Source organism: Hibiscus syriacus, unplaced genomic scaffold, assembly GCF_006381635.1.
Source record: "Hibiscus syriacus cultivar Baekdansim isolate YM2019G1 unplaced genomic scaffold, ASM638163v2 tig00111277_pilon, whole genome shotgun sequence".
NCBI lineage: Eukaryota > Viridiplantae > Streptophyta > Magnoliopsida > Malvales > Malvaceae > Hibiscus > Hibiscus syriacus.
In genome coordinates, this window is record NW_024063044.1 from 316,649 (window position 1) to 332,254 (window position 15,606).

The window sequence follows — 15,606 nt, forward strand, 5'->3', positions numbered from 1 at the left end:
AAATAATGAAACACAAATTAATTGAGTTTATATTTGAGAAAAAAATTTCCTTTCTAAATAATTTTAGGACTTATATTATTTTAATGATTTGAGTATTTTTTATTTGGGTTAAACTTAATTGTGTTTTAAAATATTAATGGGTTTAAGACTAAAATTTATTTAGTTTTAATTTTTCAAATGAGTATGAAAATTAGGCTAAATATAAACGAACGGTTTAACAAATATTTATAAATAAATTATTTGTTTATGTTCGTTCAGTTAATTAAATAAATATAAGATCTTATCCATATTAATCTGTTTAATAAATAAATGAACATTCTGTTGAACGATTTATAAATAATTCATTGAACGTAGTTTGTTTACATACCTATTCAAAGGTGAGGTGAGAAAGTTATAAAAAGAGTAGGTTTATAATTAACTATTTAAATGAAAAAATTTCAAATAATTTAAATTATATATTTGATACAGTGTGGTGAAAAATCAAACATTCCAAACCGAAATTAAACTAGTATCTTAAATTATTTATAGAAATTAACTCCAATAACATCAATTATTTAACTCTAAATTTAAAAATTAAATTAAATATTACACGAATTAATTTATTTAGGTAATTAAATGAGTCATTGTTATTTATAAAAATTATAAATATAAACACCAATAATTACAGCAACATGTTTAAACGTTAATTGTAAAATAATTAAAAATATTTAAAATAAATATTAATTTATAATCATCTATCTTAATAAAAAAACTAAGGGTCTGTTTGTTTAGCTGTAATTGGTTTTCCAGAAAATGAATTACTGGAATTTGAATTAGGGTCTGTTTGTTTAGCTGTAATTGGTTTTCCAGAAAATGAATTACTGGAATTTGAATTACTGGAATTTGAATTACTGGAAAATGAATTACTGGAATTTGAATTCTGGAAAATGAATTACATCTCTGTAAAATGAATTACATTTCTGGAAAATGAATTACATTTCTGGAAAACATCTGAAAAACGTTTTATGATGTTGGAAGATGTATTTAAACATTTTTTTCGGTATATTTTAGGAAATAAAATTTTATAATTATATTAATTATTTATTAAAGTAATAGTACTATATTATATTTTAAAAATATTAATTAGTATATTTTAATATCTTTACTAAAATATTATTGAAATATAAATAATATTATTCATTATTAAATATATAAAAAAATTATTATATATTATAATATATATCTTATATTATTATAATATAATGATTATTTTATATAATATTAAAATAATATTATATTATTATAAAATATAAATATATTTTAAATATTTTAATAATTAATATTTGATGAAAATGATATTAAAATATTTTATTAATATTAAATTCATAAAATAAAATTATTTTGAGTATTTTTGCTTTGAAGTGAAAAGTTCGGAAAATGACTTACGGAAAATGAATCCGTAAGTCATTTTACAGAAAACACAAAGGAAATCCTGTTACTACGAAAATGAATTACATTCCGGAAAACGAATTACGTGAAACAAACACGGGAAAACGTTTTCCGGAAAACGAATTACGTGAAACAAACACGGGAAAACATTTCCGGAAAAACGAATTACGTGAAACAAACCCTGGAATTCGGGGAAAACAATTCCGTAAATCAAATTACGGGGAAACAAACAGACCCTTACTGGAATTTGAATTACTGGAAAATGATTACTGGAATTTGAATTCTGGAAAATGAATTACATTTATGTAAAATGAATACATTTCTGGAAAATGAATTACATTCTGGAAAACATCTGAAAAACGTTTTATGATGTTTGGAAGATGTTATTTAAACATTTTTTCGGTATATTTTAGTGAAATAAAATTTTATAAATTATATTAATTATTATTAAAGTAATAGTACTATATCATATTTTAAAAATATTAATTAGTATATTTTAATATCTTTACTAAAATATTATTGAAATATATAAATAATATTATTCATTATTAAATATAAAAAAAATTAGTATATATTATTAATAAATAATATCTTATATTATTATAATATAATTGATTATTTTATATAATATTAAAAATATAATATTATATTATTATAAATATTAATAAATATATTTTAAATATTTTAATAATTAATATTTTGATGAAAATGATATTAAAATATTTTATTAGGGTCTGTTTGTTTAGCTGTAATTGGTTTTCCAGAAAATGAATTACTGGAATTTGAATTACTGAAATTTGAATTACTGGAAAATGAATTACTGGAATTTGAATTCTGGAAAATGAATTACATTTCTGTAAAATGAATTACATTTCTGGAAAATGAATTACATTTCTGGAAAACATCTTAAAAAACGTTTTATGATGTTTGGAAGATGTTATTTAAACATTTTTTCGGTATTTTAGTGAAATAAAATTTATAAATTATTAATTATTAAAGTAATAGTACTTATATATTTTAAAAATATTAATTAGTAATTTTAATATCTTACTAAAATATTATTGAAATATAAATAATATTATTCATTATTAAATATATAAAAAAATTTATATATTATTAATAAATAATATCTTATATTATTATAATATAATTGATTATTTTCTATAATATTAAAATATAATATTATATTATAAATATTAATAAATATATTTTAAATATTTTAATAATTAATATTTTGATGAAAATGATATTAAAATATTTTATTAATATTAAATTCATAAAATAAAATTATTTGAGTATTTTGCTTTGAAGTGAAAGTTCGGAAAATGACTTACGGAAAATGAATCCGTAAGTCATTTTACAGAAAACACAAAGGAAATCCTGTTACTAGGAAAATGAATTACATTCCGGGAAAACGAATTACGTGAAACAAACACGGGAAAACGTTTTCCGGGAAAACGAATTACGTGAAACAAACACGGGAAAACATTTTCCGGAAAACGAATTACGTGAAACATACACTGGAATTCGGGGAAAAACCAATTCCGTAATTCGAATTACGGGAAACAAACAGACCCTTACTGGAATTTGAATTACTGGAAAATGAATTACTGGAATTTGAATTCTGGAAAATGAATTACATTTCTGTAAAATGAATTACATTTCTGGAAAATGAATTACATTTCTGGAAAACATCTGAAAAACGTTTTATGATGTTTGGAAGATGTTATTTAAACATTTTTTCGGTATATTTTAGTGAAATAAATTTTATAAATTATATTAATTATTTATTAAAGTAATAGTATTATTATATTTTAAAAATATTAATTAGTATATTTTAATATCTTTACTAAAATATTATTGAAATATATAAATAATATTATTCATTATTAAATATATAAAAAAAATTTATTATATATTTTTAATAAATAATATCTTATATTATTATAATATAATTGATTATTTTATATAATATTAAAAATATATATATATTATTATAAATATTAATAAATATATTTAAATATTTTAATAATTAATATTTTGATGAAAATGATATTAAAATATTTTATTAATATTAAATTCATAAAATAAAATTATTTTGAGTATTTTTGCTTTGAAGTGAAAAGTTCGGAAAATGACTTACGGAAAATGAATCCGTAAGTCATTTTACAGAAAACACAAAGGAAATCCTGTTACTAGGAAAATGAATTACATTCCGGAAAACGAATTACGTGAAACAAACACGGGAAAACGTTTTCCGGAAAACGAATTACGTGAAACAAACACGGGAAAACATTTTCCGGAAAACGAATTACGTGAAACAAACACTGGAATTCGGGGAAAACCAATTCCGTAATTCGAATTACGGGAAACAAACAGACCCTTACTGGAATTTGAATTACTGGAAAATGAATTACTGGAATTTGAATTCTGGAAAATGAATTACATTTCTGTAAAATGAATTACATTTCTGGAAAATGAATTACATTTCTGGAAAACATCTGAAAAACGTTTTATGATGTTTGGAAGATGTTATTTAAACATTTTTTCGGTATATTTTAGTGAAATAAAATTTTATAAATTATATTAATTATTAAAGTAATAGTACTATATTATTTTAAAAATATTAATTAGTATATTTTAATATCTTTACTAAAATATTATTGAAATATATAAATATTATTCATTATTAAATATATAAAAAAAATTATTATATATTATTAATAAATAATATCTTATATTATTATAATATAATTGATTATTTTATATAATATTAAAAATATAATATTATATTATTATAAATATTAATAAATATATTTTAAATATTTTAATAATTAATATTTTGATGAAAATGATATTAAAATATTTTATTAATATTAAATTCATAAAATAAAATTATTTTGAGTATTTTTGCTTTGAAGTAAAAAGTTCGGAAAATGACTTACGGAAAATGAATTCGTAAGTCATTTTACAGAAAACACAAAGGAAATCCTGTTACTAGGAAAATGAATTATATTCCGGAAAACGAATTACGTGAAACAAACACGGGAAAACGTTTTCCGGAAAACGAATTACGTGAAACAAACACGGGAAAACATTTTCCGGAAAACGAATTACGTGAAACAAACACTGGAATTCGGGGAAAACCAATTCCGTAATTCGAATTACGGGAAACAAACAGACCCTTAATATTAAATTCATAAAATAAAATTATTTTGAGTATTTTTGCTTTGAAGTGAAAAGTTCGGAAAATGACTTACGGAAAATGAATCCGTAAGTCATTTTACAGAAAACACAAAGGAAATCATGTTACTAGGAAAACGAATTACGTGAAACAAACACGGGAAAACGTTTTCCGGAAAACGAATTACGTGAAACAAACACGGGAAAACATTTTCCGAAAAACGAATTACGTGAAACAAACACTGAAATTCGGGGAAAACCAATTCCGTAATTCTAATTACGGAAACAAACATACCCTAAATTAAACATTTATAATCGAATAACAGGTGGTCGTCCCCTAGACGCACGAAGACGGCATTTAGGAGTTGATCAAATTGGATTGCACCAACTGTAAAGACATCAATGGGGGGAAACAACACAAAGGTGAAAGGTCCGTTGCCTCGTATATATATATATTGTCTCCGTAAATTCCAAACTTCACGCGGTTGAAGGCTTTGAAGCGAAGACTTTCATCTGAAGCCCTACAAATTTCTTTTCCTCCTTCAAGGAAGAAAAATCCCACTTACCAGTTTCATTATCTGTTAAAAGATCAGAAATCTTTGCTTATTCTTATCAAAATTCAGGTATGGTGAAACCCAGTGAAAATGGGTCTCAATCAATAGCTCCTTTTCTTAAAAAATGTTATGAAATGGTAGATGATGAGACTACGGATTCAATCATTTCGTGGAGCCAAAACAGTGGCAGTTTTATCATTTGGGATATGACTGAGTTTTCAGTTCGTCTGCTTCCCAAGTATTTCAAGCACAGTAATTTCTCTTCTTTCATCCGGCAACTCAATATTTATGTGAGTCTCCCCTTCCTCTTCCTCTTTTTCATTGGGTTCCCTTTTTGTCGTAAAACATGTCAAATTTGGGTTTTCTTTTTGTGGCATTTGAGTTTGAATTATGGAGCTTTGAACTAGGGTTTTGAGTTTTTGTATGTAAAGGGTTGCTGGGTTGAAGTAATTCCTTGTTATTTTTGGCCCATCGTATTCACGTGTTTACGATTCAAGGTATTTGCTCGCAGCTCGTGTGTGATACTGGATAATTGTTTATTTCAATTGGAATTGCAGTGTAAATGTTATTGATGTTATCAAGAAAATTAGGGTAGTCTATAAGGAAGTATGCAAAAGGGTGAATTATTTGCTCTTGGTCCTCTTCTTGTATGCTTAATTTAGAATCAATCGAGATAAGCTATGTTACTGAGATTTGCCTGTAAGTGTCGGATTCGAGTATATGTCAGGGGTCGGAGAAGATTGCAGAAGCCGATTGTTAACTACTTTTGGCTTGATTTTCAGCTAGTATTTAGATTGACATTGTCTTTGTCATTCTTTATGTTACTGATTTCGTTCTATTTTCGGTTTCTCTCGTCATTGTTCAATGTTCTATTCCATTGATTCATATAAGAGTCCTCTTCAGGTTTATAATTGTTAACCATTGCATGATACACTAGTAACCCTTCAAGTTTTTTCCTCCAGGGTTTTAGAAAAATTGATACGGATCGTTGGGAATTCGCAAACGACGGATTTATTAGAGGTCAAAAGGACCTACTGAAGAACATTGCTAGACGGAAATACTTGCAGGGATCCGAGCAGCGTAAACAGTTGCAGCCGGAGCCTCCTCAGCAGCAAGAGAACACTGTTGGATCGTGTGAAAACAATGAACATACTGAGATATGGAAAGAAGTTGAGAATTTGAAGACTGATAAAATTGCTCTCATGCAGGAGTTGGTTAAACTTAGGCAGTACCAGGAGACTGCAGACACTAAGATGCTTCGATTGAACGATCGTCTTCAAGGAATGGAGAAGAGTCAGCAGCAGTTGTTGTCGTTCTTAATAATGGCGATGCAGAGTCCAGGGTTTTTGATCCAACTGATTCAACCGAAAGAAAATAGCCGGCGTGTGGCCGAAGCAAGCAATATGCTAGAACAAGTTGCAGAGGATGGTGAGCCACCAGTGGCTTCTGATCATATGATAGTTAGATATCAGCCACCAATGGATGAAACATCGAAACCGGTGCACACACCGATGGTAGGTCCAGAAAATCATAATGAATCCGATACTTTTTCGGATGGGATGAAAGATTTTTGGATGAACATCGATTTCGCCAAGGTGCTTATGGATGAAAGTCATACACCTTTCATTCCACTGGATTTACATGATGATGGTGCATGGGAAAAGCTTCTTTCGGATAATGTTTTCGTAGAGAATAATGATGGTGGAAATCAAGACAAGGAAGAGTTCATGAATTCTGGTATGGAGATGGAGGTGACATGCTCCGGAAATCGTCTGGAAAAATCTCGGAGTTTCGAACTGTTTCTCGAAAATATGGAGAAAACACAAAACCTGGAGATTGAACCACTGGTGAATGGATCGATGCCTGAGAAATCTCAGGACTTGGAACTTCTTACACAACAAATGGGGCATTTTGACTTCCCATAGTACTGAACTGCATGTACATGGAATGGAACTCCATGGAAAATTTTATAGAGCTGTTCTATTCTTCAAACATTATTATTTATAAACGAGAAAATGAGAATGCGTATATTAGTTTTAAAGCAAATACTATTAAATTAATAATAGATGAAATCATTTTCTGCTAGAGTTGAATTATAATATTCTTTTTATTTGTTGGGGTAAGTTGCGTACAGCCGTACACAAAGTTCTCTCTCATTTTTGTGTTGCTCATATCTTTTCTTTATAGTATTTGTTGATTAGCGGTAATATTAATTTTAATATTAATTATTGACAGTCAGTATTTTTTATTATCTTTTTCTTTCTATATCATATTTTATTTATTTTTTTAATAAATTTGTCTATATTGCACGTTTTAATTTGTCTTTATGGTATTTTTTATGTTTTATATATTTTTCGGTTCTTTGACCTTTTTTTCATTTATTTTTTCTAAGGTTGATTTGACATCGTTACAACTAATTAAGATGACGATTATATGATATCTTGTTGATCTTTTCTGTTTTTGACTATTGGATTGGATTTGGATTCTCGATTTACGTTCGTGAATTGCTTTTCGCATCGTTCGAGTTTGATTTGTGATTTGTAAATAATCTTTTAATAGCTTGATTTTTTTCTGTAGTTCATTTGTCGATGCGATCAGATATGTTTATATTTATTTTTGTTCGAGTTTCTTGGTTAGATTTAATATTTCCTTATATGGTCTTTATATGATCTTAAATACTAGTTTTATTTCAATGATTATAGAAAATTTTCGTAATTATGTGCTTAATTTACGATTGTGATTGTAAGTCTTTATTGTAATTTGAGATATTTCATATTTTTGAATAAAATTAGCTACATCTATTAAAAAAAAGTTTGGTACACAAAATTAACTGAACAAATTGAATGTGATTATTTAATTAAATATTTAAGTATGAAATAAATCAATTTAATTATTTAATTACATATAAAATTTTAATTTTATAATGATATTTTTTATTCATTAATAAATTTAAAAAATATATAAAAATTACTGTTGATGTTCATCCTGCAGCGTGCAGAGATTATTAATTGGCTCATTCTGGAGGATATCTTTAAAAAAATAAAAATTACATGTTCAATTTATTTAGTTCAATTAGAAAAAGATTTGGTTATGTTATTTTAATTTTGATAATAAAATTATTTTACTTTATCCTATTTAAAGTTTTAAAAATAAGGGTAAACTATACAAATGGTCCATTGACTATAAGGTATGTTTTGTTGAGTCTCTAGACTATTGAAAGTTACAAAATGATCATTTGACTTTAGGGAATTGCTTTGTCGAATCTCTGACTATTTAAAGTTATAAAATGGTCACCGACTATTAATATTTTTCAAACTTATTCTTTTTTATTAAAAAAACTAACGATCACTTGAGCTGATAGTTAACTTATTGGCTGAAATATGATGAAATTATAATTTAATGATACATATTGGCACCATCATTGCTTTCAACGACATAATCTTTCAAACACTGACTCGATAACATAATGTAAGCGCATAATAGAACCATAAAATACAACTCAAACTATTATGGGATCATATTTATCATATTTCAGTCAGTATATTAACTTTCAACTCATAAGGCCGCTAAATTTTAACAAAAAAAGGAAGATTTTAGAACATATGAATAGTTGGGTAATCATTTTATAACTTTTAATAGTTAAGTGATTTAGCAAAACAACGTTCTATAGTCGGATGATCATTTTATAACTTTTAATAGATGTAGGACTCAACAAAACAACACACCCTATAGTCGATGGATCATTCGATCATTAGAGAATTGGATCAAAGATTTAACTGTGGAATAAAAAATATTTTTATTTTGTTCCAACCGTGTATCATAACAGGTGTATTGATTGGATTATGTCGATAAAACCTTCATCTGGTGAGAAAAGTTATGATTCGAAGTTCACTGTATAAAAAATTGATCAAAGTGATTTTTGATGAATCTCAAACTTCGATCAAAGCTGGGCTCATACTTTGAATTTCCATGAATCTCAAAAATTTAATTCAATATTCGGCTCATAGTTTGAATTTCCATGAATCTCATATATTTTTTTCTAATTCAATTTTTGGTCCAGTAAACTTGAGATGAACAAGAGCTTTGGCACTGGATCGGAATCAAAAGGAAGCAGCAGTATTTGGAACTGCATAACCTCCAATCAGATTGACCATTGTTTAAGGATCATGCTCTCTTTATTTTCCTCGGAATTTACCATTTTCACTCACCTAGCCTTACATGCGAGCATTGTATTAGGTGTAAGCGTTCGATCGAATTTAGTCGAGTCAGCAAATTTTGAGTTATTCGAGTTGACGAATCCTATTTTGCAACTCGAAGTTGACTTAAAATTTTTTCGAATAGAGTCAAGTTGATTTTTCGAGTTTCCATTTAAATTTACTTGTGAATATTTATAGTATTGTAATATTATTTTGTTACAATTTAAGTGAATTTCTATAACCATATGTACAATACAAATATGTTTCTTCGTATATTTTTTTCTTCATTTTGTGATATACATATATCATATAAAGTCTAAAGACTCAATTCACTTGAAAAACAAATTCACTAATTACTAAAATTGAGTTATTCGAGTTACATTTTACAACTCGATTTGAACTTGAAAACATTTTTCGAGTCAAGTTTATGAAATTATAAGTCAAAGTCAATTCGAGTCGAGTTTTGCTCACCCCTACATCCCGTGTCGATCATAGCTGATAAACGCATATTCATTAACCTTTAAAAGAGAGAGATGTAGCTGGTTGTAAGCGATCTTTCAAAAACTAATTCTAAATACATGAAAAATCTTTTAAACCAAATCATACTGATCCAAACGCATCTATATTAACAATACCACTTCCATACACCATTAAAAATCAAACTAAAACTGGGGCTATAAGATTAAATATGTTTGCCGCTAGGAGCCTCTGACAAAAATATTTCATTAATCTGCTATTGATTCACCAATTATCTCATAACAATTCCCAACTGTGTCTAACAAGTTTACTCGCATTTTGTCATTTACTACCCATACAAAATATTCCGTACAGCAGCTTCAGTAACCCATACAAGAACAGATGCGGATAAGAAAATTTCTAAAACTTGGAAAGAAGTCCGAACTCCCCGGAAATTTCATAGCTGACACTACCAAATGTGATACGCTTACTTGGGATTTCTGAGAACAATTATGACAGAATCTCCCCTAAGGAACATCTTACTGATGAATCTGTCTTTGTTAGCCGGAAGCGCCTTCTTCTTGCCTTTCCCAGTCTTTGTTAGGTTTCTTAAGTAAGGTTAGGGGTTCGAATCCTAACGTTTACGAATAGAGCTAATAGGGTTGGGAGGGTCGCCCTCGCCTCTGCAGTACTCGATCTGGATTAATCGGTCAATAGATTGGATATCAGTAATTAATTCAAAAAAAATCCCCATATCAACCTTAAATACATACTGAAATTCACATAAAAACTTGTTAACAAATGGCACAAAAAATCCTATTCGTTGTCAAAAAAAATTCCATGTTGACAAATAATTTAATTACACATAAACACTTATTTGTATATAAATTAAGTATACAATAATACTGGGAGATAAAATTGACAAACCTAATTAAATCTCCAAGTAGAATAAAATTGTTTAGATTTTTTTTGACTAATTAATTAGGCCTGTAAATGAACTGAACGTTCAGCGAACCGTTCATGAACCGTACGACATGAAGTTCGTTTATGTTCGTTTATTTATTAAATGAACGAACATGAACAAGATTTTATGTTTGTTTAATTAAATGAACGAACACAAACAAAGGGATCGTTAGTTCATTTACGTTCGTGAACGTTCGATTATATGGTCGTTCGTTTATGTTCAATTATATTCATTTATGTTCGAACAGAAGACAAGTTGAATATGTTACGAAGATTATTGAAGTTGTTTGGATTTCAAGAAGATTGTTTTGTTGAACAAATTAACTTTAAGACTTTATATGTTCATATAGCTTATTTATAATTTATATTTATTTTTGTCGTATTCGAAAAAATTAACTCTAAAGTTGCAGGTTATATTAATGAATTTTAAGTTGTTATTCTTGTTGTTTACTTTTTTTTTTACATTTATTTGTTGTATTTGAATAAGTTTGTTTTTTGTGTGTTTGTGTTGTTCGTTTATGTTCGTTTATTGTGTTAGTTTATGTTCATTTATTATGTTCGTTTATGTTCGTTCGTTTGTGTTCGCTTACGTTCGTTTATGTTCGTTTATCATTTAAATGAACGAACATGAACAAACTATATTCCTTAATGAACGAACATGAATATGAACGTACCTCCGTTCGTGTACGTTCGTTTCGTTTACATGCCTATGATTAATGAAAGCTTTTCTATACTGCAGAATACAGCTGTTTAGAGACCTTCCAATCGTGCAAAACCTTGCCATCAACATCATAAAACACAATCGTGGCGTCTTTCTCATTCAACTCCACCGACATGAAACCTTGCCCATCGTACAATAACTTGGCGGTATGTTGACGAAAACGGGTAAAGAAAACAAAAGAACACGAGAATTTTACGAGGTTCGGCAATGTGCTTACGTCCTCGGTGTCTAGGCGGCGCTAGAAATTTTTATTCAATGATATTTTAGGTCTAGGTTACATCTCTATTTATAATAGAAAACCCTGGTACATAATTACAAAATTAACCCTGTACCGTACCACGGGGGCTGCGCCCCCGCACCCCCAACCCACATAATTCGTAACCCCACAACGAGACTTTCTTTGTAAGGACAGTTGATGTTCGCTTCGCTCACTCCGCTCCATCTCCTGTCCTCTTTACTGGTATATTTATGAGCCATACCTAACACGGTATGATTCTTATCCTCCTCAGGTTTAAGGTCACCCCTCCATGCTTTCGATCCCCCTCCGCTCGTTAAATACTGGATGGAACTGCATTTCCAAACACATCATTTTGTTCTTATCAATCTTACTCTAAAAAATCAGAATAAATTACATATTTAGTATCTAAATTATCACATTTTAAATTATTTATATTCCATTTATATTACTAGTAGAAATAAATGAATCGAACTTAAACTAATAAAGTTGTGTTTGTGTTTATGTCTGTCCGTTTAATTTTTTAATCTCATCTTTATAAGATAAAGTATCGAATTTCACCCGTAAACCCTTTATTCTCCATCGTACAGATCGTGGACAAACATCGGAACGGTGGTAGTGTATGTTTTTCATGTCTGCAATCACTCATGTGTCGCCATTAACTCGAACCTCATCATTGACCACCAGCGAATTCACTTCATTCTCGTTAGCTCGTTCCTTCTCCCATGACTCGCTTTTTTTACAACGCCCTTTTTTTACAATAAGCTCTTGGCTTCCCCCAATGACATTGCTTCCATATCTCTTCTTTTTAATCAAATCGATCGACCCTCCGTTCATCAATGAGACATCATCACAGAGATTTCTTCAAGTTCCCACCCGGAGAAGTCCCTCCTCTCCTACATTATAATGCGTAGAAACGGCGTAATTCCCAGTATGCACACATTTCCTTCCCTTCTCAAATCCTTCTCCAACTCCAAACAAAACCCGTTTAAGCTTTTGTCTCACATTTTTAAGTTCGGAATGGATTCAGACCCTTTCGTGAGAAATTCATTGATTTCCGTGCTTTTTAGCTCCCTTAACGTGGAGCTCGCTCGTCAAGTGTTCGATGAAAGTACGCAAACGGATGTGGTTTCTTGGACTGCTTTAATTAATGGGTATCTGAAAAGTGGTTATCTTGTTGAAGGGTTGGAATGCTTCAATGAAATGAGGTTAAAGGGTGTAGAAGTTTGTGGAATGAGTGTCGTTGGTGTCCTCGCCCCTCGGTGCTGCAGGGAAAAGGGGTAGTATTTGGTTTGGAAAGAGTATTCATGGATTTTACATAGAAACAGGGAGGATTGAATGGGATGTTTTCGTTGGTAGTGCCATTGTTGATATGTATTCAAAATGTGGCTTCCATGATGATGCTCGAAAGTATTTCGATCAAATGCCAATTAGAAATGTGGTTTCATGGACTGCTTTGATAGCTGGCCATTTGCAAGGTAATAGATATAATGAAGCAGTTATCCTCTTTCAAGGCATGCTAATGGAGAAGGTTAGGCCAAGTGAATTTACATTTACTAGTGTTCTTACTGCTTGTGCTGAAATAGGGGCTTTGATCCATGGAAGGTGGGTTCATGGGCGTATAATTAGATTCAAATGGGATAGGAATTCGGCCGTCGGGACAGCATTGATAAATATGTATGCAAAATGTGGGTGCTTGAAGGAGGCTTTCATGGTTTTCAAGAAGCTTAGTGGAAAAGACGTTTATGCTTGGACTGCCATGATTAATGGATTTGCTATGCATGGTGATGCAATGAGCTCTTTAAATCTGTTCAACGAGATGCTAAGAAGTGGTGTCCATCCGAATGAAGTAACTTCCCTCGGTGTTCTTAACGCATGCTCTCATGGAGGTCTTGTTGACAAGGGACGTGAAATCTTTGCAACGATGAAGAAAAGGTATCGCTTGGAACCTGGTTTAGATCATTACAGCTGCATGGTTGACATGCTTGGTCGAGCCGGGCTCTTGGAAGAAGCAAGGGAGATGATCTTAGATATGCCTATAGAGCCTACAGCCAGAGTATGGGCACCTTTGTTGGGGGCTTGTATGATTCACAAGGCATATGATCTAGGTGAATATGTAGGGAAGCATTTGATCAAACTGCAACCAGAACGTGGTAGTAGATATGCACTTTTGGCAACCTTGTATTCAAGGCGCCAAAAATGGGATTCAGCAGCTGAAATAAGAAAGATCATGAAAGAGAGGGGCGTTAAAAAGACACCAGGATGCAGCTGGATAGAAATCAATGGTGCAATTCATGAGTTTACTGCTTTTGATTATTGTCGGCCTGAATACTATCGTTTGAATGAGATGATTGAGAGTTTTATGGTTGAAATGAGACTTGATTGTAGCTTATTTGCATCCGATGTGGGTATGGAGTGAGATTATTTTCCGCAATGTGTTCTTTGATTGCTGATGCATTAAACATTAGGCTTCAGTTCATTGCCTCTGATTCAAATTTCACAAAACTATGGCACTTTGGGTTCTAAAAAAAAGGGTCTAATAAAAAAAAACCTGCTCAGGAAAAAGAATAATATATCAGAATTAAGTTTACTGTGTCAATGTTATGTTAATGTCGGACACATGCCTGCCTTAAATGAATAAGGTGGAAAGCTTAATTTGAAGAGCCTCAACTGCTCAGGAAAATGAATGAAAGGCATGTGTTGGCAACCACATCAATGATGTGTTTCTTTGGTTAAATGATTTATTTGATATAGGTTGAAATTAATGATTTAATTTGTGCATTTTAAAGTACAAGGGCCGTTAACGACTGATTGATCAATTTATTATTAATCAATAATGTCAGTGATTAAATTGTTACTTTTTGAAACATCGGATGAGTAAAAAGAAATTTGTTCAAATATCAATGACTATTCATGCATTTTACCCAAAAAATATTCGCACAAGTAGCCAAATCAGCACACTTTTCCTTCTATCTGTGCAAACCCAAATACAGCTCAGCCCATCAAAGTATCTAAACTTAGAAGAGAAGCAAAAACCCTTTGGCCAAATATCAGCGCAGCCTCCGTAGTAGGGTTTTTACTCTTTGCTTGTTTCTCTTCAATTTCAATAGCAACGACTCAAACTCACGCGAGTTAACCATGGCGCAATCCCTAGAATTGTTGTTGATTGATATTAAAGAAAAAAAAACCTTAATCATAAATTTACGAGCGATGGAACTGCTCTGGGCACTTGATAGCAGGTCTAATGGGCACTCAAATCTTCGTCTTCTTCGCTGCTAATTGTTGGGTTTTTTTTCCTGATTTTGGTTGTTACTGATATGTTCTTTCATTTCTTTCTTGAATTTTATGGATTCCTTATCTTTCGAGCTTGATTGGAGAAAACTTTTCGAGGAACGAAGGAGCAATCCCTAGAGTATTTTCCACCTGAAGTACTGGAGGGAGTTTCTACTGTAAAGCCTCCTGTTGTTGTAATTGAAGAGGCAATTGCTAAATGGGATTGTGTTGTGGTTGGGCAGTTCATTGGAGACGCCCCCAATTTTGGTTACATGCAGCGTATTGTTGAAATTCTTTGGGGGAAAGCTTCGCATGTTAAGGTAAGTTTGGTTGGGCACAATTTTTACGTTTTTTCATTCTCTAATTTGAAATTGAGGGATTGGGTGCTTGAGAATGGCCATTGGCACATCCAAAATAAGCCACTCGTGTTAAGGAAATGGGAACCGAACTTAAGGAAACTTGATTTTGATCTTAAACGCATGCCTGTCTGGGTTCAATTATACAATGTTCCCTTAGAGCTCTTTTCTAGAGTTGGTCTTAGCTATATTGCTAGTGCAGTGGGAAATCCATTGTATATGGATTATGTTACTGCTTCAA

At 30.4% G+C, this 15,606-nt stretch overlaps 1 protein-coding gene and 2 pseudogenes across 1 annotated transcript; all 3 read left to right on the forward strand.

Annotated features, from left to right (window-relative positions):
* Positions 1–5,111: 5,111 nt before the first annotated feature.
* LOC120157885 (heat stress transcription factor A-8-like) lies at positions 5,112–7,203 on the forward strand. The gene is made up of 2 exons (XM_039168874.1): positions 5,112–5,455; positions 6,128–7,203. Exons 1-2 carry the CDS (start codon positions 5,237–5,239, stop codon positions 7,088–7,090), a joined length of 1,182 nt encoding a protein of 393 aa, XP_039024805.1. The 5' UTR covers positions 5,112–5,236; the 3' UTR covers positions 7,091–7,203.
* Positions 7,204–12,492: 5,289 nt separating this feature from the next.
* On the forward strand, positions 12,493–14,225 carry LOC120157866 (annotated as a pseudogene).
* Positions 14,226–14,809: 584 nt separating this feature from the next.
* The window catches only part of LOC120157883, a 29,478-nt pseudogene continuing 28,681 nt past the window's right edge, over positions 14,810–15,606 (forward strand).

Coding starts and splice junctions, on each gene's coding strand:
- LOC120157885 (XM_039168874.1), top strand. CDS start 5,237: ATGGTGAAACCCAGTGAAAATGGGTCTCAATCAATAGCTCCTTTTCTT. Junction 5,456..6,127: donor TCCGGCAACTCAATATTTAT/GTGAGTCTCCCC, acceptor TTTTTCCTCCAG/GGTTTTAGAAAAATTGATAC.